The sequence below is a fragment of the Marmota marmota genome, unplaced genomic scaffold (assembly GCF_001458135.2).
Source record: "Marmota marmota marmota unplaced genomic scaffold, marMar, whole genome shotgun sequence".
NCBI lineage: Eukaryota > Metazoa > Chordata > Mammalia > Rodentia > Sciuridae > Marmota > Marmota marmota.
In genome coordinates, this window is record NW_025999982.1 from 2,296,547 (window position 1) to 2,322,041 (window position 25,495).

Genomic DNA, 25,495 nt, shown 5'->3' on the forward strand with positions numbered 1-25,495 from the left:
ATATATATATATTGTCAATGGACCTTTATTTAATTTATTTATTTGCAGTGCTGAGGATAGAACCCAGTGCCTCACACATGCTAGGCAAGTGCTTTACCACTGAGCCCCAGTTCTAGCCCCAGCCCCAGCTGTTTTCATTTTTTATTTTAATACAGGGTCCTGCTAAGTTGCTAAGGCTGGCTTCCAACTTTGGATTCTCCTGCCTCAGACTTCAAGTTGCTGGGATTACAGGTGTGCGCCATGGTGCCCAGTCAAATATAATTCCTGTTGTGGTTTAATTTGAATTTATGAGGCCAATAGTGAGGTTGAGCATCTTTTTACACGGGTACTGGCCACTTAAATTTTTGTTCTCTGGTTGGGATTGTAGGCTCAGTGGTAGAGCATATGCTTTGCATATGTGATCCCAGCTCTGCAAGACAAAAACAGAAAAACAAAACAAAATCCCTATTTTGATTTATTTTATAAAAACCATATTAACATATGCTGTAAGATCAAGATGAAAGCATTGTCCCCAACCTCAACCTGTTCCCATCCTCAGGGGCCCCCTATTAGAAAATGTGACTAGGTAATTTATTTATATGATTAAAGCATCAAAATGTTATGCAGCCAGGCATAGTGGTGCATGCCTATAATTCCAGCGACTCAGGAAGCTGAGGCAGGAGGATCACAGGTTCAAGGCCAGCCTGGGAAACTTAGTGAGCTCTTGTCTTGAAATAAAACAATAAAAAAATAAAAATGGCTGGGGATGTGGCTTCATGGTAGAGCACTTGCCCTGCATATGTGAGGTCCTAGTTCCAATCCCCAATACCACAAAAGAACAAAAGCATTTATATAAATATACATTGAAAATCTTGTTCCCGCTCTGTCCCTGCCCACCCCCACTGCCCCTTCAGGGAATTATTTTAGTTTCTTATGTGTCTTCTAGTGTTTATTTTCCCTTTTTGGTACTGGGGATTGAAAACAGAGGTGCTTCCACTGAGCTACATCCCCAACCCTTTTTTATTTCTTTTTAAATTTTGAAACAGGGTTTCACTAAGCTGTTTAGGGCCTTGATAAATTGTGGAGGCTGGTCTTGAACTTGCAATCTTCTTGCCTCAGCCTCCCGAGTTGCTGGGATTACAGCTTCGTGCCACCGTGCCCCGCTTCCGTATTTCACATTTCTTCTCTTTCTCGCACAAAGGCCCTGTTCTGTATCACTGTCCGGTTCTTCACTGCTTTTCCTTTGTCTGTCATACTATGGCTAGAGGGTGGGAGCGGAGATTCAAGATTCCCATCAGTACCACCACTAGCTGCCCCCACCTCCGCCCAAAGAGTTGTGCCATCTTATCCCCTGACAGCTTTGCAACAGAACAACCCCTCTGAACTCTTTTCATTGTTCTGCTAGCTAACCCCATATCTTCAAATGTTACACTCATTCCACTATTTCTTGATTTATCAATTTTAAATAGCATCCATCCATTCTTGTCTTTTTTTTTTTTTTTTTTTTGGTACCAGGAATTGAACCCAGGAGTGCTTAACCACATCTCCAGCAGGCCCCAATATATATATATATTTGAATCACGGTCTCACTAAGTTGCTTAGGGCCTTGCTAAGAACCTGAGGCTGGCTTTGAACTCTCGATCGTCCTGCCTCAGCCTTTTGAGTGGCTGGGATTACAGGTGTGCACCAGCATGCCTGGCCTGTTTGTGTCCTTCTAAGACAGATGAAGATTTAGCTTGTGTGGCCCACTTCTCCGTCCCCACTCCTGCATCCTCTCAAAAGTATCCTGATTCGTCCTTATCACCTTTATAAATCCAAGTATCCCATTTACCCCCCTTTAAAATGGCCCGTTCCCAAAGGCTGGGAATGTAGCTCTGTGTTCGAGTGCCTGTGGCATGCCCAAGGCCCTGGCTTCAATCCCAGCACAGGAAGAGAGAGAAGTACATGCCTAGCCACCCCTCAGCTACCCCTAGCCTGTCCCTCAGACTAGGGAGTTTGTGTTGTTTGCCGCTCCCCAGCCCAGGGATGGTTCTGTGTGGTAGGCATGGGCTTTTGGGGTAGAACGCGTCTTGTTCAGTTTCGGGTGATTGTGGATCCTGCCGCAGCCTCACAAGCTGTGCCTCTCACTCACAGGCACATGCAGTCCTCAGCCGTTTCTCTTGGCCTGATGCTGCGGCTCCTGCCTGCCCAGTCTCCTGGCTTCCCTTCCCCCTTTCCTCTGTCTGCCCTTCAGCCCTGCAGTTTGATGAGAAAGAAGCTTCTGGGGTTCTGACAGAGCTGCCTGTGGGCAAAGCACACAGCCCAGTAGAAGAGTGGAGATATTCGTTTGCTTATTTATTCCATAAGCATCTTCTGACATGTACCATGGGTGGGCAGGGCTCTGAGCGAGGACCTGTGCAGAGGCCAAGATGGAGCTGACAGCTTTCAGGCAGTGAATTTCTATGCGAGTGCAGAGAGGTGGGGAGCAGGAGGGGTCCCTTCTGGCCTCAGCCCTCTCCCTGGCATGCTGTGGGGCAAGTCTCTGCGTGCAAATACAGGCTCTGACCCTTCAGTGGCTTATAAAGTCCCTTTAACGGGGCTCAACTGGCCTTTAAAGAATCGGGTAGGATGGATTTAGAATGTGCAGATCGTACTCGGCGTTGCTGTTGCTTCATTAATTGTTCTCTTCATCTCTGGCTATTCTCCTTAAATATGTCCAGTGAGTTTTCAATCTTGGTCATTGGAGCTTTTTTATTTCTAGAAACTCCATTTGGTTCTTTTTTAGTCTGTGGTGTTACTTTTACAGTGCCCTGTGCTCTGCAGGGATCTTCAAGCTCTTCATTTATTGATGGAGTGGAGAAGGCCTCTCTGCTCTACAGGACGTCTTGTCTGAAGTCTCTGCATGTCTGTTTCTGGGTCTACTTTGCGGATTGTCTCCCTGATGGAGTCGGCTTCCAGGGGCTCTGGTTGTCTGATTGTTGTTATTGCATTTGAAGTCGGCTGTGGGTGGTGGTGGACCAGGACAAGGGAGCTGTCCTCCAGAGAGGTCTGTCAGGCCGCCCACTGCCACACACCTGGAGGCATCACGGATCTAAGCCCACCTGAAACCCAGCTCCAGTGTGGGGTTTCTTGAGCCATCCAGGAGATTCCACCTGGGCTGGTAGAGGCTGTTGGACTCTGGGTTCAGCCTTGCTTGTGAGCACAGCCCCCTAGGGTCTCGGTCTCCTGTTAGAACCTGATCCTTCTCCCTGAGGAAAGCTGTCAAAATGTATGTTTTCTGGCAGGGTCCTGGGAGGCTGAGGCAGGAGGATCATGATCAGCAAGGGTGAGGCGCTAAGCAACTCAGTGAGACCCTGTCTCTAAATAAAATACAAAATAGGGCTGGGGATGTGGCTCAGTGGTTGAGTGCCCCTGAGTTCAATCTCTGGTACCAAAAAAAAAGTATGTTTTCTGGAATCTGCAAGTATCCTCAGGGTGTTTTCTCTGTCTGGTTTCCTACTTCCACCCACTGCCCTCCATACTGAGGATTGAACCCAGGGGTGCCCCCCCACTGAGCTACATCCCCAGCCCTTTTTACTTTTATTTTGAGACAGGGTCTTGCTAAGTTTTCCAGGCTGGCCTTGGACTTGGAATTCTCCTGCCTCAGCTCTGGAGTGGCTGGATTTGGGTGTGCGCCACTGCTCCTAGTTTTGGTTCCCTTTTGATCATCACTTCTGTCTGGAGAGTTCCCCACTAACTTGTCAATCCAGGAATTCTTAAGATAACATGTATTTGAAAAATCCAGTGGTTTTAGTGATCTGGTTGGGTTGGTCCAGACAGATCGTGAACATGGATCTTAGCCCTTTCAGACTCGGACCCCATGCAACCAGGACAGGGAATCTGCACGCTGTTCTGTGGCACAGTGATCTTAAGTGTGTTTCTTAGGTGGGACAAAGTCAAAGAGCTTGAGACCCCTGCTGTGGAGCCTCACCTGTCTCTGCCCCTTCTCTCCTCTCTGGATCAGAGGTGATGGGAGGATGCATGTGTGCAGACCAAGGAGGGATGATTGATGGTCAAGGCCTTGGGCTCCTGGCTCTGCCTTCCCCTGGCTCCAGGTTCTCCCAGACTCAGGGCCTGGACCTCTCCCACCGCCTTAGCCCAGGTCATCAATCTGATGGATGACCAGAAGGAGGTTTACAGTTTCTGCCACTTCCCCTGCCTGACCCCTGTTCCCATATGTGCTCCCGTTCCTGCCAGGAGGGCCCTGTCCTGTTCCTAGACACGCCATGTTCTTCCCTACCTTTGGCCCTTATTCCAGTTGTAGAATCCATCCCTCTTCCTGCCTCTCTCTCTCTCTCTTTTTTTTTTTTCTTCAGTACCGGGGATTGAACCCAGTGGCACTTGACTGCTGAGCCACATGCCCGGCCCTTTTGTATATTTTATTTAGAGACAGGGTCTCACTGAGTTGTTTAGGACCTTGCTAACTTGCTGAGTCTGGCTTTGACAATCCTCCTGTCTCAGCCTCCTCAGCTTCTGGGATTACAGGCATGTACCACTGTGCCCAACCCATCTTTCTCTCTTAAAAGCTAACTTCAAGCCAGGTCCAGTGTACACATCTGTAATCCCAGCACCTTGGGAGGTGAGGCAGGAAGATCTCGAGTTCAAACCTAGCCTCAGCTACTTAATGAGGCCCTAAGCAACTAAGCAAGACCCTGTCTCTAAATAAAATGTAAAAAAAAAGGGCTGGGGGTGTGGCTCAGTGGTTAAGTGCCCCTGGGTTCAATTCCCAGTACAAAAAAAAAAAAAAAAAAGCTTACTTCAGGCTTGCCTCATCCATATGAGGGCATCGTTTCTAGATTTATCTATTTAATCTAGCAGACATTTACTGAGCCCCAGGCTCAGCAGTTCAGTAAGGACCTGTCTGGCTGCCCCTGAGTCTGGTGAGGGCATCAAAGAACACAGATCAGCCTGTCAGAACCAGAGCTCCCTTTAAAATCATGGAGTGGAATTCATAAATGATAAAAGATGTCCATGCTTATGTAATATGAAATGATATCAGCCCAGGGCCAGTGAGCTTAGAGCCAGAGGAGAAATGAGGCCAGAATAATGCCCTAGATGTGACAAAAGAGGAGGAAAAATAAAATAAAGAAAAAGCAATTTATAATAAGATAACTTACATTCCCCCCATCCCAGGTACTGGGGATTGAACCCAGGGGCACTCTACCACATTCCCAGGGTTTCACTAAGTTGCTGAGGGTCTGGCTAAGTTGCTCAGGCTGACCTTGCCCAGGCTGACCTTGAACTTGCCATCTTCCTGCCATGGTGCCTGGTAGGATAATATTTATTTAAAAAATAAATGTTGAAGGGCTAGGGCTACTGCACAGTGGCTTGCCTGGCATGGGTGAGAGCCCTGGGTTCAATCCCCATCATTGGAGGGGAAACAAAACCAAAGAAGTAAATGTTGGGCACAACTAGAAGCCCCAGCGAAGCAGTTACACCCCTGCCTGAGTCATGAATGTGGGTGGCACCCACAAATGCACATGTGTAAAAATGTTCTAAACAGCAAAAAACGACTGGTAAAGTTCAAACAACGCAAAGGACAGTCTCCCCTCGTTTATAGCCAAGCCACCTTCCTGGAAAATTCAGTGTTTGTTTCTGTGTATCACTCCAGCCCAGAGCCTCGCCCATGGGTACCCGCCTGCAGGTGTCTGGGGCAGGACATTCACAGGCAGGACAACCTCGTGGCGTAGGTGTCCAGCATCCTTGTCCTGCCCGTAAGGTGCCAGCTGTGATCATTGTTAGGACAACCAAAATTCCTCTGCACAAGTACCAGGGATCTGCTCACAGCCGAGCCGGGCTTCGTCAGGTCTGCGTATGGCCTGGGCCAGCTCGTCACCAGCACCCAGAGTCTTTCCTCTCTCCCACCACACTTGGGGATTGTCCAACTGTGCTTCCTTTTGATGAGCAGGAAAATCTGACATCCTTTCTGGAGGTTGGGATTATGAAAATGATATGCATTTCATCTCTTGGCCAAAATAAAAGTTGTCAGAGTGAATGAGTTTATGGAATTTTGATTTGCCCTGCTGTGGTCAAGAGCCTAAGAAGCTGAGTTGCTGCAGGGTTTGGAGACCAGAGTGGGAAGCGTCTTACTCTCTCATGTAGGCTCAGGCCGGGATCTGGTTTCAGGGGAGGACAAGCCCAGCCTGACGCCACAGGGAGCTCTGGAGTGTGACCTGTCCTTCAGAGAGTCCCCTCCAGAGGCTGGGCTGTTATATTCAGCAGAATCCAGGATGCTCCATATTCTATGGGATTCTCCCAACCACTCTCTAGTCCCAGGGGGCAGGAGGGTGGGAAGGGCTGGGAGAACAGGGCTTCAGGCTGTGGGTTCTTCAGGGAGTCTTGGAGCCCCAGATGAACCCAGTGACCCCCCATCCCCGCAGACTGCCTCTTCAAGGTGTGCCCCATGAACCGCTACTCGGCCCAGAAGCAGTACTGGAAGGCCAAGCAGACCAAGCAGGACAAGGAGAAGATCGCCGACGTGGTGTTGCTGCAGAAGCTGCAGGTGTGTGCGCCCCTGTGGCACCAGGAGTCTGGGTGCGCATGTAGGGCCTTTGATTGTCAGAGCCAGTGGGGGCCCCGGGATGCAGAGTGGCTTTTAAAATCCCAATGAAAGAGACTGGTGTGAATGAGGGAAGGCTGGGGAGCGGAGTGCCCTTCTGGTGACCAGTAGTTTGTATAGCTCCTTTGTACCAATTAGAAGGTGCCCTTTCCTCTGGGCTGGCGTAGTCCTATGCCAGGGCACATGGCTCAGGTAGTGGGTGCGGAGACCACAGCGCAGTGAGCAACGTGTACAGCTGTACATGGACTTATCAGTGGCTCCTGGAGATGTAGTTCCAGAGAATCCTGTGTCTGGTCTTAACCTCCCACTATGTTTTATAGAGCTGGATCCTGGCCCTTAGATGGGACCTGTCTGTCCTCAGCCATCTATGAATTTTCAGTAGATCCAAGAGTGTCTCCAGGTCTCTGACTCACCTTGGGTTTCTTGGACGCATGGACAGTATCAGCGTGCTGCTGGGTCCTGATGGGCTCAGTTCACACCCTGGGCAGGCTTCTTGGGACAGTGCTCAGTCCCCAGTCCCCCAAGTGCTGATGGCTGTGATTGGAGCTTTGTGGCTCTCCTGAGACCCTCCCTTGGCCTGGCGTCACGTACACCTTGTTTTCCTCTGTCGCCTTCTCCTGAGGCCCCTGCTCATGGCTCCTCAAGCAGCCCTTCTGTGACCTGGGCTGGCAAGAGGGCCACAGAGGGGCTGCCTGAGCTCTGGCCCAAGTGACCCATCTCTCTTCTGGGAGCAGGACTGTCACAGACGCTGGTGCAGGCTGGGGCTGGCCCCGGGGTCTGGCCAGGGCAGGGCATTTAAACCTGCACAGCCACATACTCAGTCACACGTGCTCGCAGACACACTGCGGCTATGTGCAATGTCACAGGGTGTGTGGCGTGGCTCCCACTGATGGGAGGAGGGGACAGAGGGACTCTGCTCTCAGAGAGTGCCAGTCTGATGGAGACGAGCACCTATCCTCAGGCAGCTTTCCCTTTAATGGGATAGAAGTGCTTAAAAAGGCATCCCTAGGGCTGGGGACACGGCTCAGCTGGTAGAGAGCTCCCTCCCATGCACAGGGCTGGGTTCACTCCAGGCACCACAAAAAAGAAAAAAAAAAAAAGAAAGAAAGAAAGAAAAAAGAACAAAAAAGGCATCTCTAATGGAAGGCCAGACAAATCCCTCCGGCCACCAGAGCTGAACGCATTGGAGTTGCATGTGGCCAGTTCAGGACTCTCCCTAGAGGCAATGGCCTGGGAGCCACTCAGCCTTCAGGGCCTTGGTGGAATGGAAATGGGGGGGGGCAGGAAATGGCACCAAACATGCCCCTGCCAGGGTCAAGTCTGGTGAGATGGGGGTGGTGGTGAGGTATAGTTTAAGTTGCTGGGGGTGTCAGGGGACATCAGGGGATCAAGGGCCTGCTGGCGTGGCCCCTTCAGGGCTGGCGCAGGTGAGGGCTGTGGCTCCTTGAGCTGGGTGTGCTCTGGGGCCTCGGGCTGCCCCTCTGCCCTCTGAGCCCAAGTCCTCATCAACCGCGAGTTAGGGGAGGAGTCTCAAGGGGCCCCGGGACCTGGGTGAACGTGCCCCCTTCACCTCCCTGTGTGTCTGTCCAGCACGCGGCCCAGATGGAGCAGAAGCAAAACGACACTGAGAACAAGAAGGTGCACGGGGACGTGGTGAAGTACGGCAGCGTGATCCAGGTGCGGCTGCGAGGGGGCCTCCCTCCCTCCCTCCCTCCGAGCTCAAGAGGCAGGGCTGGGGCTGGGGACTGGTGCCAGCAGACAGTGTCCTCTGGGTGTGTGTGTGCCCTAGTGGGTGGCTCCGGGACTGCACCTGAGGCTGTGTGTGGCCTGAGCTCTGTGCCCAGGGAACACATCTGGGGCTCCCTTGTCTGCTCTCAAATCTTGGCTCTGCCACCTTAATGGTGTGACCTCATGCAAGTGGCTTACCCTCCTGGTGCCTCTGTTTCCCCGTCTGCCTGGGGCTGCCATAAGACTGCATGTGCTATTGCCTGTCGGCTTTCCAGAACAGCGGCTTTTCTGTGCACACCTGGCTGCCCTGCGGGATGCGAACGTTTCTGGCCTCGGTCTGTGTTAGTGACAGTGTGTCTGACTCTACATGCATTGAGGCTGTGACCCAGGGTCCAGTGGCCCCCCAGCGCCCTCCTTTCTGAGGGGCTGGCCTCCTGGGGCCTGGTGGCCTCACTGCTGCCTCACCTGCCCCCAGCTCCTGCACATGAAGAGCAACAAGTACCTGACCGTGAACAAGCGGCTGCCCGCCCTGCTGGAGAAGAATGCCATGCGCGTGACCCTGGACGCCACGGGCAACGAGGGCTCCTGGCTCTTCATCCAGCCCTTCTGGAAGCTGCGGAGCAATGGGGACAACGTGAGCATAGGGCTGGGACAGCAGGATCCTGGGCCACCCCAGAGAGGCTGAGGAGGCTGTGCCCATTTCTTAGACGGACAGACTGAAGTCCCGAGGGAGGTCTGGGGGCCTGGCATTGAGAGATGCCCCTGCCCTTTCCACCCTCACCCTCTGCCTGTCCCCCAAGGTGGTCGTGGGGGATAAGGTGATCCTGAATCCTGTCAACGCCGGGCAACCTCTGCACGCCAGCAATTATGAGCTCAGTGACAATGCAGGCTGCAAGGAGGTGAGTGGGGCAGAGCGGGGAGGGACCCCACAACCCTGGGCTGTCCACCCCTCCCACCTCCACTCTGCCTCCTGGCTGGCCGCTGGAGGGGTCTCACTGCGCCCCCACCTGTCTCCCAGTCTTGGCTCTGTCCTCTACACCACAGGCTGGGCCCTGGGGGACTCTGGCTGGAGAAGCCACCTGTCCTTGTGCTGTAGAGGGGGCTGGCTTGTTCCTCCCTGCAGCCTGGCTGGGTCCTCAGCATTGGCCACTGCTGGCGGCGGGGTCCGGCCCGCTGTCATGCGCCTCTGTGCTCCCCAGGTCAACTCTGTGAACTGCAACACCAGCTGGAAGATCAACCTGTTCATGCAGTTCCGGGACCACCTGGAGGAGGTGTTGAAGGGGGTAAGGATGCGGACCCCCACATCCTGCTGCCCGGCCCCTCCCTGTCTGTCCTCTTCTTCCTTCTTCCTGTACCCCCAGGCCCCAGGCCCCTGGCCACCCTGACTCTGCACCCCTCCAGCCTCCCTGCACCCACACAGCGCCTAGCTGAATCCCTTCCCTGGTCTCTGGCCACAGCTCTCCTCCCCTCCTCTCCTCCCTGGCTGACCTCAGTCTTCCGTTAAGGCTGAGTCAGTGGACTGCAGTCTCTCTCCCCCACCTTGGGGCAGCCTAGATCTTTGTCCCCTCCTCTTTCCTTGCTCCACTATTCATTCGGGTTCCCACCTGTGTCCCTCTTTGGCAAGGAGGAGGGGCTGCCGGTCCCCTGGTCCCAGACAGGCTGGTTGGGCTCTAGGAGAGGAGGGGCTTGCCAGGCCCAAGGGGGATGGTCCTGCAGGGTCAGGGCGACCTGGGACATTCAGCATACAAAGGCCAGCTCTGAGGGCGGAGAAACCCTGAAAATGAGACTTGGGGAAGGAGGGGAGTGCACAGGGTCTCAGTAACTGCAGGGGTGCAGCCAACCTGTGGGCGGCAGATGGGAGGAGCTGATTTGGGGAACAGCAGGGTGTGGGGGCCCAGCTAGGGAATCAGGCAGGTACTCCTGGCTGACACCTGTTAAAGGGACAAGTGACAGTCTTGAGAGCATGCCCATGGTGGCTCCCCTCGCCCTCCTCGGCCGGGATGCTCTTTTGGACTTCCTGGCACTGCAGCCACTTGCCCGCTCTCCTCACCCTCCCAGGCTGTCCCTGTCCACCTGTGGTCTGCCCAGATGCCGCCTCCCTCCCTCCCTCCCTTGAGTCTGTACACAGTCTGCCGTTCAGAGCCCGCCCCCTGCACCCCTCTCCCCAGAGCCCCTCTACTGACCCCGCCAGCGCCAGCCCTGACCATAGCCTCAGGAGGTGGAGCAGCGCTCAGCCTCACCGGGCTGCTCCTCCCGAGCAGCTTTGGGAGGGGAGTCGTCAGGACCCTGTGACTAGATTCCAGGCAACTCAGAGACTTTCCCGCCCCTGCACTCACCCTGCACTGCCTGGGCAAGGGTCACTAGATTCTGCCCCAGTGACTGTCACCATTCACTCACCCCACCCTCCCGTGGCCACTCACAGGGTTTTACTGAGTATTTTGTGTTTAGTGCCACCTTCAGTGGAGGGGACGCTGCTAATGCCATGGTGGCCATCATCCAGAACCTTGGGTGGCAGGCTCACGGGAAGAGGAAGTGTGCAGGAGGATGGAGATGTGAGCCCGGGAACCCAGGAGGGAAAATCATGTCTCATTTGCCACTAGCTAGGGGGCCCTTGGCAGGGCATTTATCTTCTCTGAACCGAATTTCCCTACCCATAAAATGGGGAGAATGATGTCCTACTACCCAGTAGTTGTATAGACTCAGGCGCGGAAGTCCTCAACAGTGTTTGCACAGGGACTGCATGGTAAGGGACAGTACTATTTCATTAAACATCTAATCCTCACAATTTCTGCAAGGAGAGCAGAATAATCCCATTTTACACAAGAGGCAGGTGAGGTTCAGAGAGGTTAAGCTGCTGGGTACAGTTGGTACACGCGTGAAATCCCAGCAACTCAGGGAGGCTGAGGCAGGAGGATCACAAGTTTGAGGCCAGCCTGGGCAACTTAGTGAGACCCTGTCTCAAAATAAAAAATAAAAAGTATTGGGGATGTAGCTCAGAGATAGAGCACCCTGGGTTCAATCCTCAGTACTTAGGAAAAACAAACAAACAAACAAACAAAAAACAAAACAGAGAGGTTTAAGGAGGTCACACAGCTTTTATAAAAACAGAGCCAGGATCTAAGCTTTGGTCTCTTTCCAAAGCTATTGAGATGGACAGGCCACACCCCCTGCCTTCTAGCTGCTCAGGGGAGGAGGAAACAATGGGCATGAACTGCCCAGATGCCGCCTCCCTCCTTCCCTCTCTCCCTCCCTTGAGTCTGCACACAGTCCACACTTCAGTCAGAGCCCGTCCCCTGCCCCCCTCTCCCCAGAGCCTCTCTGATGACATGGCTGCCCTCTCCTAGGGTAGCAAAGTCCCGAGGAGAGGGCAGCCATGGCCTGGGGTCACCAGGGGGTGGGATTCCGCCTGCCTTCTTGGAGAGGTGACTGGAGATGGCTGTTAGAGGCGAGACAGAGCGTCTAGGGGGACAGATAGGGAGGGATGTGGTCAGGGGTGAGTTTGAACATGGCTTGGGGGTCTGTGGGGGCTGTGGACAGTGCTGGCTGTGTGGTGCTGGGCTCGGGCGGTCTGGCGCTGGCCCTGGCAGCAGGAAGAAGGGCCCTGAGTCACTGAGAAGGCAGGGGCTGTGTCTATCCTAAAGCCACACCGCTCCGCCTGCAGGGAGACGTGGTGCGGCTGTTCCACGCAGAGCAGGAGAAGTTCCTGACGTGTGACGAGTACAAGGGCAAGCTGCAGGTGTTCCTGCGCACCACCCTGCGCCAGTCCGCCACCTCGGCCACCAGCTCCAACGCCCTCTGGGAGGTGGAGGTCAGAGCCCTGCACCCGGACCCTCCCCTCCCCTCCCCTCCGCATGCTGGAGGCTGGGCTACTCACCCCACCCCTCCTCTGAGCCCCTCTGGAGCAAGAGGCACCCACTTGCCCAGCAACCTCCAGGCCTCCTGGGGTCTGGGCTCCGCTCCCTGGTCAGCCTCTCATCCCTGCATGTCCCCAGGTGGTCCACCACGACCCCTGCCGAGGAGGAGCTGGCCACTGGAACGGCCTGTATCGCTTCAAGCATCTGGCCACGGGCAACTACCTGGCTGCTGAGGTGAGCGGGGAGGCAGGGGCATTCTGGGAGCTCTGGCTGCGTGTGTGCCCCGGGTGCATGCAGGAGTGCATGTGCACACCTCTGTGTGCCCAGACGCCTGTGCCTGTGGGTCCTGGCTTGGCTGCATCATGCATTTATTTATCAAATATGATCAAAGAGATGTACAACTACAGGTGAGCCGGTGTATGCCGGCCACGAACCAGGCACCATTCTAGACCCTGGGGCTACCGCAGGGAGCAAAAGTAACTGTCTGTCCATATGCTTGTGTGTAGGGGACACTGGTGTGTGCTGGTTGTCTGTGTGTGTTTTCACATGTGTCTGTGGAGAGGGGCCATGAAGAGATCCCAGGGTGGCTCCTCAGGAGTGACATGGGCTTTGGGGCTGCGGTGGGCATTGTCTGCCCTCTGGGGATGACCTTGTTTTGGGTGAGGTCCTGGGAGTATAGCCTGGTGACCAGTAGCTCCCCGATCTTGTACTTGTGTCCAGGAGAACCCCAGCTACAAAGGCGATGCCTCAGACCCCAAGGCAGCAGGAATGGTGAGGACCAAGACGGGGCTGCCGAGCCCGGCAAGCGTGAGCCTGTCCTGGGGGTGGACGGGGGCAGGAGAGGCCATGGAGCCTGGGCGACAGGCTGCAGGGAGGTCTCTCAGGTGGGTTCCCAGGTGACACGGAGTTCTCACCCCAGGGGCCCCAGGGTCGTGCAGGCCGCAGGAATGCGGGGGAGAAGATCAAGTACCGCCTGGTAGCTGTCCCCCACGGCAACGACATCGCCTCGCTCTTTGAGCTGGACCCCACCACGTTGCAGAAAACTGACTCCTTTGTGCCCCGGTGGGTGCGCGCCATGTGCTTGGGGGCTGGCTGGGCCATCCTGTCCCTAGGACTCTCTGAATGTCCTGAGGTCTTTGGGGCCTCTGGGGTCCCGGCAGGTCGTGCCTCTCTGGGGGTGCAGCTCTGACCGCCATTGCTTGCCATGTGCCCAACCCTATGGCTCTGCACACAGTGGGTGCTGCCCTGGGCTGGTTCCATTATCACCAAGCCTCCTCTCCAGTGTCACTTATCCATGGCCTGCCCCAGCCAGTCTGGGTGATCAATCACAGGCTGCACCATAGTTCATCCGAGGCCCAGAAGCACTGGAAACCCAAACACTGTCTGGGGAGGTCAGGCTTCCGACCTGCAAGATTCTGCCACCCCTGAGATGACAGGACATAACATTAAGAAACTTCCAGAGCACCAGTTCAGGCCTTAGTATTTCCTAGCTCTATGCCCTCAGGCAGCTGACACATCACTCTGCCTCAGTCTTCTCATCTGTGAAGTGGGACTATCAGGTCTACCTGTCAACCAGGCTGCTGAGAGAATTAATTAATCACTTAATTAATTAAGTGATTAATTAATTAATCACTTAATTAATCAAGTCACAATTAAGTAGACTCACATCCTTTACCTGAAACTTTTGGGGCTTGGTGCATTTTGAAATTCAAATTATTTTTCATCTCAGAAGCATGACCTTACATTTCATAATCAGAGTCATGAGTAGTTATATGAATCAAATGCATCTTACAATAAATGGGATAAATAGTCTCAATAGCCTCATTTGTCCAAGTGAGTTCCAGTCCCAGGTTTACCAGAAGGCTTTGGTTGGGGAGTGCAGTGAGGCCTGTGGGCCTGGGGGTGGGCAGGGGCAGGAGGGGCTGTCAGCCTGCTCCTCTCTCCCTGGGCCTCAGGCGCCCCCAGTGTCACTGGTGGGCCCTGCCCCATGGCTGTTGAGGTGTGGAGTGAGTGAGGTGGGAGGTGACTGTCACACACTCCCGCCCTCCCCCCTGCCTGCAGGAACTCCTACGTGCGCCTGCGGCACCTCTGCACCAACACGTGGATCCAGAGCACCAACGTGCCCATTGACATCGAGGAGGAGCGGCCCATCAGGCTCATGGTGTGGGCCGCCCGGGGCTGGGGGGGATGGGGACAGGGCTGGAGCTTGTCCCCAGCTGCCCTGCTGATCCCTGTTCTTGCAGCTTGGCACCTGCCCCACCAAGGAGGACAAGGAGGCTTTTGCCATCGTGTCAGTGCCCGTTTCTGAGATCCGAGACCTGGACTTTGCCAATGACGCCAGCTCCATGCTGGCCAGCGCCGTGGAGAAGCTCAACGAGGGCTTCATCAGCCAGAACGACCGCAGGTGGGCTGCAGGGAAGGGTCTGGGAGCAGCTGGGAGTCCAGGGTGTGTGGGGCCTGGGGTGTTGGGGAGAGCCGGGGAGAGAGGCTGCAGGCTGATGAGGGCTCTGTACTTGGGGCAGCAGGGCTGGCAGGTGACTGCAGGCCTTGGGCAGGGCTGGTTGCCTGCAGGTGGGCCCTGGGAAAGCTGCCTAGACTCTCCACAGCACTTGTCATCCCTCTTGTCTCTCACCAGGTTTGTCATGCAGCTGCTGGAGGACCTGGTGTTTTTTGTTAGCGACGTCCCCAACAATGGGCAGAATGTCCTGGACATCATGGTCACCAAGCCCAACCGGGAACGGCAGAAGCTGATGAGAGAGCAGAACATCCTCAAACAGGTGCTGTGTGCATGCGACCGACAGGGAGGGGCTGGGTGGTGGGGACAGGATGCCTGCTTCATGCCTTCACACGTGCTGAGTGTGCCTTTTCCTGTTTCCACCTGTGGTTTCTCAGCACCCACTTTTAAAACTGATTATCAGGCCGGAGATGTGGCTCAGTGGTGGAGCACTTGCCTGACATGCACAAGGCTTGGGGCCTGCACAAGGCTTGGGGCCTGCAGGAGGCACCAGGCACATGCCAGGTGCTTCCCCAAGTGCCCTCCTGTATGGACTCACTTGGTCCTCCCTGCCTGGAGGAGGCGCTATTTTCATTACCCCCATTTTACTGATAAGGAACTTGAAGCACACAGGCTGTAACTTGACCTGAGCACACAGCTTGGCAGCAGGGCCAGGATTTGAACTTAATGGATGTTGGATCCAGAACTTGTGCTTTAAAATATTTTTCTAAATTTTTACTATGAGAATTTTTAAATACTGAGGAAGTATAGTACAACGTACAATATAATGAGTATATAGTACATAGTACTATGAGCACGGTACGTCCACTCCTGGCTCTCGTTGCATTTCCAGTTTGACTTTATGTGCCTCTGCTGTGCATCCTGCCCCCTTTCCATCCATGCATTTCCAGATAGATTGCTCTTTACCCCAAAACTGCACACCGTGCATCTCCTGATGAGGACGTGGTTCTCTATCACAGAACCATCATCACTCCTGAGACAGTTAGCAACGATTTCTAGTCCACATCAAATGTCTTGTCTTTCCTCGAAAGCGTGTTGTTTTACCCAGGATCCAACTATGGCCTTTTGCATTCCCTTTAGCTGCGTTGTCTCTTTCATTTCTCTTCTAGAAATGGTTTTCATCCACCCAGCCCCCAACTTTTAAATTTTTTAATAATTGCATTAGTTTTCTTTTTGGCAAGGAGGCGGGGGGGGGGGGCTGAGGTTGGCAGTGGGATCTGGCCAGGAGTAGGGAGAGTTAGGGTGAAAATGGGGGTGATGGAGAGGGTTTGGGATTGTGGTTCAGCTTGGAATCATTTGGGGTTAACGTCAAGGGTGCCTTTGAGGACTGTCTGTTGGGGTTCGGCGTTCTTGGGGTGACTAGGGGTGTGAGCCCCTGTGGGAGAATCCTTCCTCATCTTCTGTGTCCCCCAGATCTTTGGCATCCTTAAGGCCCCTTTCCGGGACAAGGGGGGTGAGGGCCCCCTGGTGCGGCTGGAGGAGCTGTCAGACCAGAAGAATGCCCCCTACCAGCACATGTTCCGCCTCTGCTACCGCGTGCTGCGGCACTCCCAGGAGGACTACCGCAAGAACCAGGTGCGCCCCGCCCCCACCTGGGTGCTCATTCACTCTGTGTTCACCTGGTGCACACTTGTGTGCCAGGCAGGGCTGGCTTCATGGGCATATGACTTGGCAGGTGATCAAAGGGCCTTGCTCTGGCTTTAGTGATATGTTGTCTTGAAATTCTTCTTCTTTTTTTAAAAAAATTTTTAAGTTGCCAGTGGCTCTCTTATTTTGTTCACTTATTTATATGCATCGCTGAGGATTGAACCCAGGGCCTCATGCATGCCAGGCAAGCGCTCTACCACTGAGCTACAACTCCCATCTTGAGATTCTTAATTTTTGAACAGAGTATTTACTATTTCATTTTGCACTGGGCTCCACAAATTGTGTGCTGGTCCTGCCCTCCCGGAGGTTTCCCTCTGGCTGGGAGACAGACGATGAGCTGAATAATGATATAGTAGAAAGCCACCCTTCTGCCTGGGCTGGCTATTTCTGTCACACCTCCCCCTTCTAAGGTACAGGTCCCCTGCCTGTTGGGTCCCTATCTCTGGGTCCAGGCAGTGTTCTTACCCCATGCCTTGTTGGTGGCTCCCCATGACCCCTAGCTCATCTGTCCCCAGGAGCACATCGCCAAGCAGTTTGGGATGATGCAGTCCCAGATTGGCTATGACATCCTGGCGGAGGACACCATCACGGCCCTGCTGCACAACAACCGCAAGCTGCTGGAGAAGCACATCACCAAGACCGAGGTGGAGACCTTCGTCAGCCTTGTGCGGAAGAACCGGGAGCCCAGGTGGGACCCCTCCCCTCCACCCCTGCTGCCCTCTCTCCCTTCCCCGCCCAGTGTGGAAAGTCGGCTGGTGCTGGTTGTTAAAATACTGAAACACTCCTGCACTGTTGGTAAATCATGACCTCCCCAGCCCCTCTCTGGGATCCTCCCAAATTTGGCCCAATCTAGCCACAGGAGGAGTGCCTCCCGGTGCAGCAGGAGGCCCCATACCTTCTCCAGTGACACCAGTGCCTATACTGAGCTAATGGTTAAACATTTTGAATATTGCCACTGCCTTTGTGCCTCCCCCTGCCCCTCTAGACCCCCATGTCATCTTCCCTCTGCCCCAGGGTGATGCTCATGGGCTGTGGTCAGCTGGCTCCAAAGAGGCTGCTGCTTCCAGCTGGGGAAGGGGAAGGTTTTCTCTCTGTGGCCACTGAGCCCCCTCCCTCGCCCTGATGTCACCACCCCAGGTTCCTGGACTACCTCTCAGACCTGTGTGTGTCCAACCATATCGCTATCCCCGTCACCCAGGAGCTCATCTGTAAGTGCGTGCTGGACCCCAAGAACAGCGACATTCTCATCCAGACTGAGTGAGTGGCTGCGCTGCCCTGTCCACAGCCCTTGCAGCCCACCCAGCGGCCTTAGAGCTTGGGCCCCGCTGGGGTGCAGGCGAGAGCTGGCCCCTTGCTCTCTGCGGCTCTGCCACACCCAGCTCTGTGCCTGGCACTGTGGGAGGTAGAATTCGGGCACAGAGGCGAACAAGCCACAGTCCCTGCCCTCGAGGAGCTCACAGGCTGTGCTGGGCACGGAGGTGGCAATGGGCGCCTGAGCTGGTACTCAGGGGAGAGAGCTCCGTGTGGCTCAGGAGCCCCGCTTGGCTCCGCATGACGGTGCTGTTGGTCTGCAGGCTCCGGCCGGTGAAGGAGATGGCCCAGTCGCACGAGTACCTGAGCATCGAGTACTCTGAGGAGGAAGTGTGGCTCACGTGGACCGACAAGAACAACGAGCACCACGAGAAGAGCGTGAGGCAGCTGGCGCAGGAGGCGCGGGCCGGCAACGCCCACGACGAGAACGTGCTCAGTTACTACAGGTGCTCTGCCCCTCTGCTTGTCCTGCACCCGTGGGCGATGGCTGCGGGAGGTGGTGGGGTTCTCCTGCCTCCACAGCAGTGCCTCCCTACCCTCACGCCCCTGCCCTGCACACAGCCTTCTTCCCAGGATGGTGACAGAAGGACCGCTGTCTTCTTGAGTAGCCCTGGGTGGCCTCGAGGCCAGGCTTGGCACAGCGGCCAGACTTCAGGGAAACCACATCTGTCTCCAAACATATGCACTTCATTATTATTATTTATAATTTTTTTTTGTAGTTGTAGATGGACAGCATGCCTTTATTTTATTTCTGCTGAGGATCGAAACCAGTGCCTCACGTTCACGCTAGGCAAGCGCTCTACCACCGAGCTACAGCCCCAGCCCATGTACTTCATTATTTTTTAAAAATATTTTTAGTTGTAGATGGACACAATACCTTTCTTTTATTTATTTTATCAAACCCAGTGCCTCACACATGCTAGGCAGTTGCTCTGCCACTGAGCCACATCCCCAGCCCACACATATGGACTTTAAGGCGTGGTGCTGGTGGCCCTCTGAGTGGCTGCTTGTAGCCCAGGCACTGTTCTGAGCACTTCCCTGAGCACACATTTATGCCTCACAGCACAGGAAGTAGGTGCCGTCATTGCGCTCAGTGTACAATGGGGAAATGAAAGAGCGGAGAGGTAAAGGAACTCTCCAGAGCTTACATAGATGTTAAGTGGGGAGCCTCGGTTCACACCAGGCTGCTGCCTCCATGGGAGGCAGTGTGGTCTCTGAGGAGGATGCAGAGGCCATGACCTCACCCACTGCAGGGCAGAGCCAAGCCTCCTACAGTGCTGCCCTGATCTCTCCCCAGCTGGTTCCTCCCACCGCACTTCCCCACGCTCTCCAGCCTTCCCCCATCTCTCAGCCACTCACTTCCTGTAAGCACCTCTCCTGGCTGAGCCAGAAAGTCCTTTTCCTCCTTAGCCAAGAAGGTATTGCAATCCTCATCATCACAGATGGGGTTCCTTCCATCTTAAGTTGTGTCCTTTCTATACAGTGGCCAATGTCCCTTAGCCACTTTACGGAGTCCTCACCAAGCCCAAGTGCTAGCAGCCCTGGTCCCCGCTGTCCTCACCATCTCTTTGTCCTGTAGGTACCAGCTGAAGCTCTTTGCTCGCATGTGCCTGGACCGGCAGTACCTGGCCATTGACGAAATCTCCCAGCAGCTGGGTGTGGACCTGATCTTCCTGTGCATGGCTGATGAGATGCTGCCCTTCGACCTGCGTGCCTCCTTCTGTCATCTGATGCTGCACGTGCACGTGGACCGGGACCCCCAGGAGCTGGTCACGCCTGTCAAGTTCGCTCGCCTCTGGACCGAGATCCCCACAGCCATCACCATCAAGGAGTGAGAGAGAGTGGTTGGGGCAGACAAGGGCAGAGGCTGGGGTGGGCGGGTCAGGGATCCTGATGCCTCTGCCCCTCCATCCCCAGCTATGATTCCAACCTCAACGCTTCCCGGGACGACAAGAAGAACAAGTTCGCCAGCACCATGGAGTTCGTGGAGGACTACCTCAACAATGTGGTCAGCGAGGCTGTGCCCTTTGCCAACGAGGAGAAGAACAAGCTGACCTATGAGGTGCGCTGGGGGCGCCCAGGGTTGGGGGTTACTGGGGCTCTGGCTTGCATCCTCACTGGGTCTCAGTCTGCACCCAGAGGTGGGTTGTAGAATCTTTGATCCCACTTTCCTCAGTGCCCCAGTAGATGGCTGGGACTCCCACAGCGGGAGCCTTCCGCTCTGATGCCTGGGGGAGGGCTGTCTCTTCCTGGTCCACTCACCTCATCAGCTTAGGGTCTGCCTTTCCCAAGAACCCATTCTCCTGGGAACCCCACCCTCATTATAACCTTTTTCTGTCTTGGCCACACCCTCCGTGAAACCACGCCTCTGCATGCATTGGCCCCACCCACCCTCACCTCAGCCCCGCCCCTTCACAGGTGGTCAGCCTGGCGCACAATCTCATCTACTTCGGCTTCTATAGCTTCAGCGAGCTGCTGAGGCTCACGCGCACGCTGCTCGGCATCATCGACTGTGTGCAGGGGCCCCCGGCCATGCTGCAGGCCTACGAGGACTCAGGCGGTGAGGCTTTGCCTGCGGGCTACCCGCTGCCCTTGGGTTCCTCAGCCCCCTCTGAGCGTGGGAAGTTCTCTCCAATCACCCTCAGCTGCCACCTGCTTCCTGTCTTTTCGAGGGGTGTCATAAACAGTGTGTGTGCTCTGCCTCTCCTGTCACATGGGGACCCTGCTGTGCACACCCTGTGACTCCCTCCTGGGCACCCTCTGTAACCCACAGGCAAGAATGTGCGGAGGTCCATTCAGGGCGTGGGACACATGATGTCCACCATGGTGCTGAGCCGGAAGCAGTCTGTCTTTGGCACTCCCAACCTGCCTGCTGGGGCCGGGGCCACTGAGCCTCTGGACAGAAGCAAGTTTGAGGAGAATGAAGACATTGTGGTGATGGAGACCAAGCTGAAGATTCTGGAAATCCTGCAGGTGGCTGAGCCAAGACCATGGTGGGAGGTGTTGGGAATAGGACAGATGCAAGGAGATGCAGAGGAACCCTTTTGATCTCAGTATTTCATGCTGGAAGGTTCTACAGTGATTGCTGTCTAGCCTGGTGGTCCTCAGGGTTAGTGCCCTGGACCAGCAGCATCACCATCAGCAGGGGACTTGCTAGAAGTGCACGTTCTTAGGCTCCACTCCAGACCTACTGAATCAGGGACACTGGAGGTGTGGCCCTGGTCTATTGTGAAAAGCCCTTCAGGCGACTCCAATGGGCCTAAATCTAGGTCAATCCTCCCATTTTATGGATGAGGAAAGTAAAGGGGAAGGCGACCTTCCCAAGGTCACAGGGATTTTTGGAGCAGAGTAGAGGTGGGAGAGCCCATTTCTCTGTGAGGTAGATATGGTCATGTCTATTCTGGGTCTTGCCTGAGACTCCCCAACCACCCCAGGGGAAGGGGCTTATGGGTTTCTGAGGTCTTGTGGCCCCCAGCGGACAGGAGGGTAATGCAGTCATCGGCATGGGGGACCTATTCTGGCCAGGATCTGACTGGGGGAGTCAGAGGAGGGGCTTCTGACTCATTCTGGAAGCTGGGGCTGTCTGTATCAGGGGTGTGGCCAGAGACTCTTCATCTTGGGGATAGAGTCCAGTCAGGTGAACCTTCAAATCTTGTCTTTGTGCCTCAGTTTCTCCTCTGCTAGGGAGCCCCAGGTCTGCTTGGCTGAGCAGGATGGGAGTGCAGGAGTCGGCCCTGGACTTGGGGAGCTTCATTCGCTTTCCCGTCAGTGTCCAGCCTGGCAGGAGGGCCTGGGTGGGCTGGTCGGGCACTCACTGCCTCGTGCTGGGGAGGCACCAACCGTCTCACATGCCTGTGCACTTGGGCAAGAGCATCCCTGGGAGAGGGATCTTGATTTTTTTGTTGTGACATCCGAGAAGCCCTGGAGTGCTAGAGGCCAGTCAGGGTCGCCCTCACCCCTCACGGAGCAGGCAGGCCTCCTGACCCCAGGCCGGCCCTCCCTCCGTCCTCTGCCCTTCTCCAGTTCATCCTCAACGTGCGCCTGGATTACCGCATCTCCTACCTGCTGTCGGTCTTCAAGAAGGAGTTTGTGGAGGTATTTCCCATGCAGGACAGTGGCGCCGATGGCACAGCACCAGCCTTCGACTCCACCAGTGCGTACCTGGCTTCCGCCCCACCTGCAGGCAGTGGCCCAGGGACACACGGGGTAGCGCAGACACTGGGAAGCTTCCCTTCCCCGCCCTTTCCCAGCCTAAACAGGTGGTTCCTCTCCATTGTCCCATTTGATTGCCACATGAGGGGAAGGGCAGGGATCCTTCCCTACTCCTAGGTGGGGAAACGAGGGCTGTGGGGGCCTGGATTTGCCTAAAGTCACAGCCGATCGGACTGAGCCCGGTCAGATCCCAGTCTCCTCACTCCCTGGGCGACAAGCTGCTGTGGTCCTTCCCTGCGTGATTTCCAACCCTGGAACTGCACCTGGCCTGGGAAGGGGCAGGCGGGGGGCCACCAGCCAGCCAGTGCAGCCAGGGGGTGATTCTGCTCCCCACCCCTGTGACTTGTGCCCCACCTGCTCCTCTTACTCCCCTCAGCTGCCAACATGAACCTGGACCGCATTGGGGAGCAGGCGGAGGCCATGTTTGGAGTAGGGTGAGGCGAGGGTTGAGTGGGGGGCTGGGTGGGAGTTGGGTGGGTGATGAGGACTCAGACCTGATGCCTGCTCCTGGGGCAGTCAGGGTTTCTGGGGCTGGGTGCTGGCTGCTCCCTCTTCCTTTGCAGACCCTCACCAGTGTGCACCCTCTGACCCTCCCCTGCCTGCCCAGCCCCAGCCATGTAGGGACCACCTGGGTCTCAGTCATCCTGGTCATTCCCCTGCCTCCCATCAGGGCTGCTGTGCCTCTACTTGTGCATCAGGAATTGGGTCGGGTGACTGGCAAATGTCCTCCTGTCCCTTAGCAGGGAGGGCCTCTGGGGGTTTTGCAACCTGTCCCACCCCCATGCTGGTGGTCTGGGATGGGCCGGGACACAGGGAGCTCCTGCCATTTGTGAGCTCTACCCTCCTTGAGGTCTAGTGTAGCCCGCGGGCCCCTTCTCAGGACAGTGTTTTACATTCATAAAATAAAGCACATTAAATTACAAAGGAAACCTATGGCAGTTGAGAAGCAGTTATCAAAATATTGAAGCAAACCAAGTTGAAGTGACAGTTATATATGGGCCTCTTTATTAACACATTAAATAGCACGCTGCGCCGGTGGGTGTAATTAGCGCCGTCACTTCGAAGCAGTGGTGAATGTAAACAATATTTCACAATTTCTGTTAACAACTCTGAGGTGATGTGAAAACATCTGTTGATTTTCATTGGTGACAAACTCATGAAATACGGCTAGTATTTCCTCATGGAAGGAACTGTTCCATTTTGGTTAGAGATTGGTAAAAATAAAGATCATGTTTTCCCACTTCTGTTCCATCTAAATCCTCTTGGGTGGGGTGGTGAGGTCTGTGGGTCCCATTAGAAGGGTTCCCTGCTTAATCCAGGGAGGTCCTGAGGGAGCCCAGGGGACACAGATCCCTCGAGGGCCTCAGGCCAGGGGCTGTTTGCACACAGGTGGGAAAAACATCAGTATCTTGAACAAATGTCACACTGGGTGCTGCGTCTGCTGAATGGGGGTAGAAGGCGTGCTTGTGCCAGGCCTGGGTCCCTCGGGAGGCAGGTGTGTGCCAGCACACCGACGCCCCGGCACCCTGGTGTCCGCAGGAAGACCAGCAGCATGCTGGAGGTGGACGACGAGGGTGGCCGCATGTTCCTGCGTGTGCTCATCCACCTGACCATGCACGACTATGCACCGCTGGTCTCGGGAGCCCTCCAGCTGCTCTTCAAGCACTTCAGCCAGCGACAGGAGGCCATGCACACCTTTAAGCAGGTGACGGAGGATCCCCTGGCCCTGCCTGCACTGCGTCCTGGGCCTACCTGGGCAACTGGGGGTTCAGTGATTAAGGAGCTCACAGCTCAGGGGAACTTGGGGTACATATTTGGGTTTCCAGCCTTGCTGAGCTCCTTCAACACAAGGACTGAGTTGTGGCCACCTTTGTCCCTCCCGGCCTGGCTCAGTGCCTGCCCCTTCTTATGCTGTGGGCAGCCCTTGATAGTGTGCAAACTCTATTACGCACATCAATGCTGATGCCGAACCCTGCCTGGCTCGCAGGCAGCCCTAGCCAAGTGCCTGGTGTTTGTGACTGACGTCACGGCCCCTTGACAGCTCCCTGTGAGAGACCTGTGCCAGGTGGGGTTGGTGGTTGACAAGTGCTCACTTGACGTCTCATTCTGTCCTGGAATTCTCACAGTAGCCTGACAGTATGGCACCACTGTCATTCCTTTTTTTGAGGGGGGTGGAAGTCGAGGCTCAGGGAGTCTTTCATCCTGGCCTCCTGGCCCAGAGTGAGAGGGGCGGGAGTTAGACGCAGGCCCCCCTCTTTCAGCCAGTGATCATCGATACGGATACACTTTGCCGGGCCTGTGGAAGGTCTGGTGAGCTAATGACAGGCCACAGTAATAGTGACATGAGTCAGAGCAGCTGAAGCCAGGTGACGTGGCAGTGCAGGCAGAGTGCCCTTGGCTCCAGAGAAGGCTTCCTGGAGGTGGTGGGCTTGTGGCAGGATGGCAAATGGGAGTAGGATTTGGCTTGATGGAGAAGAACAGGTGGTGGTGGGTGGCACTGGGAGAGGCATCACTAGGTGGGTGACACTAGGGAAGGCCCTGGGGTTCTCCAGGTGGACCTGGAGGTGCCCATCCACCAGCCAAGACCATCCCCCACCTTCAGGTGCAGCTGCTGATCTCGGCCCAGGACGTGGAGAACTACAAGGTGATCAAATCAGAGCTGGACCGGCTGCGGACGATGGTGGAGAAATCGGAGCTATGGGTGGACAAGAAGGGCAGTGGCAAGGGCGAGGAGGGGGAGGCAGGCACCGCCAAGGACAAGAAGGAGGTGAGCCTGGTGGCGGGAAGCTGGGGTGGGGAGCCCGGGAGAGCCGGGCCTGGCTGACCCCGATCCTGTCTGTGTCCCCAGCGGCCCACGGACGAGGAGGGCTTTCTGCATCCACCAGGGGAGAAGAGCAGTGAGAACTATCAGATCGTCAAGGGCGTGAGTGGCAGAGGGTCCCTGAGGATCTGGGCTCTGCAGACCTCTGTGCCCCAAGGCTTCAGCTGGTTGGCTCTTCCCGCCTCCGCCCTCCTGGCCCTCCAGATAGATATCTTCCAGCTTTTCTGGCATGTTCAAAACAACCCTGCCAAGGTCCAGATGGAATTATTTTAAAGCCGAAGGAATTTAATGAAATTCCATTTCACAGTCATATTGTTCTATTTATTTTATGGGTGGAATTGGGGTTTTTAGTGCTTCCCTGGCTTGTTGTGATGGACTGATTCAACAGCTGTGACCTCCTTCCCCCTTCCTGTCCTGGATGAGGCTGGGACTTGGTCATGGAGGGCTGGGCAGACAGGTCCTGGGGAGGGGAGAAGGGCTTTGGGCCCACTTGTCTCCCCCTACCCCAGATCCTGGAGAGGCTGAACAAGATGTGTGGGGTCGGGGAGCAGATGAGGAAGAAGCAGCAGCGGCTCCTCAAGAACATGGATGCCCACAAGGTCATGCTGGACCTGCTGCAGATCCCCTATGACAAGGTGACCCTGACCTCTGACCTCTGGCTCCAGGGCCCAGCTCCATCCTGAACCCTGACCCAGTCCAAGTTGTGCACTGGTCCCCACTGCTGACCTAACTCAGCCTCACCCTGACCTTTGACTCTGTCCTGTGCCCCGACTTACCTTGACCCTGAGTCCACTCTTAGTATCCTCTCACCTTTGCCCTTCCACCCCTCATCCTGATCCACCTTGATGTTG

General features: G+C 55.3%; 1 protein-coding gene across 4 annotated transcripts in view; it reads left to right on the top strand.

Annotated features, from left to right (window-relative positions):
- Itpr3 (inositol 1,4,5-trisphosphate receptor type 3) overlaps window positions 1–25,495 on the top strand; it is a 62,809-nt gene that overhangs the window by 19,680 nt on the left and 17,634 nt on the right. For all 4 annotated transcript variants that reach the window (XR_007348400.1, XR_007348401.1, XM_048805118.1 and 1 more), the window contains exons 3-28: window positions 6,378–6,499; window positions 8,147–8,233; window positions 8,760–8,918; window positions 9,085–9,183; window positions 9,484–9,567; window positions 11,946–12,092; window positions 12,277–12,372; window positions 12,859–12,909; window positions 13,058–13,200; window positions 14,200–14,299; window positions 14,382–14,542; window positions 14,774–14,915; window positions 16,067–16,228; window positions 16,816–16,988; window positions 17,438–17,557; window positions 17,875–18,057; window positions 19,191–19,442; window positions 19,529–19,673; window positions 20,030–20,171; window positions 20,385–20,584; window positions 21,635–21,764; window positions 22,200–22,257; window positions 23,363–23,528; window positions 24,426–24,590; window positions 24,672–24,746; window positions 25,154–25,279. Coding sequence is in view for 2 of the 4 variants with exons in the window: in XM_048805118.1 (XP_048661075.1) it covers window positions 6,378–6,499; window positions 8,147–8,233; window positions 8,760–8,918; window positions 9,085–9,183; window positions 9,484–9,567; window positions 11,946–12,092; window positions 12,277–12,372; window positions 12,859–12,909; window positions 13,058–13,200; window positions 14,200–14,299; window positions 14,382–14,542; window positions 14,774–14,915; window positions 16,067–16,228; window positions 16,816–16,988; window positions 17,438–17,557; window positions 17,875–18,057; window positions 19,191–19,442; window positions 19,529–19,673; window positions 20,030–20,171; window positions 20,385–20,584; window positions 21,635–21,764; window positions 22,200–22,257; window positions 23,363–23,528; window positions 24,426–24,590; window positions 24,672–24,746; window positions 25,154–25,279 (3,488 nt within the window). In the remaining 2 variants the exon portion in view is untranslated. The remainder of the gene's footprint in view (window positions 1–6,377; window positions 6,500–8,146; window positions 8,234–8,759; window positions 8,919–9,084; window positions 9,184–9,483; window positions 9,568–11,945; window positions 12,093–12,276; window positions 12,373–12,858; window positions 12,910–13,057; window positions 13,201–14,199; window positions 14,300–14,381; window positions 14,543–14,773; window positions 14,916–16,066; window positions 16,229–16,815; window positions 16,989–17,437; window positions 17,558–17,874; window positions 18,058–19,190; window positions 19,443–19,528; window positions 19,674–20,029; window positions 20,172–20,384; window positions 20,585–21,634; window positions 21,765–22,199; window positions 22,258–23,362; window positions 23,529–24,425; window positions 24,591–24,671; window positions 24,747–25,153; window positions 25,280–25,495) is intronic.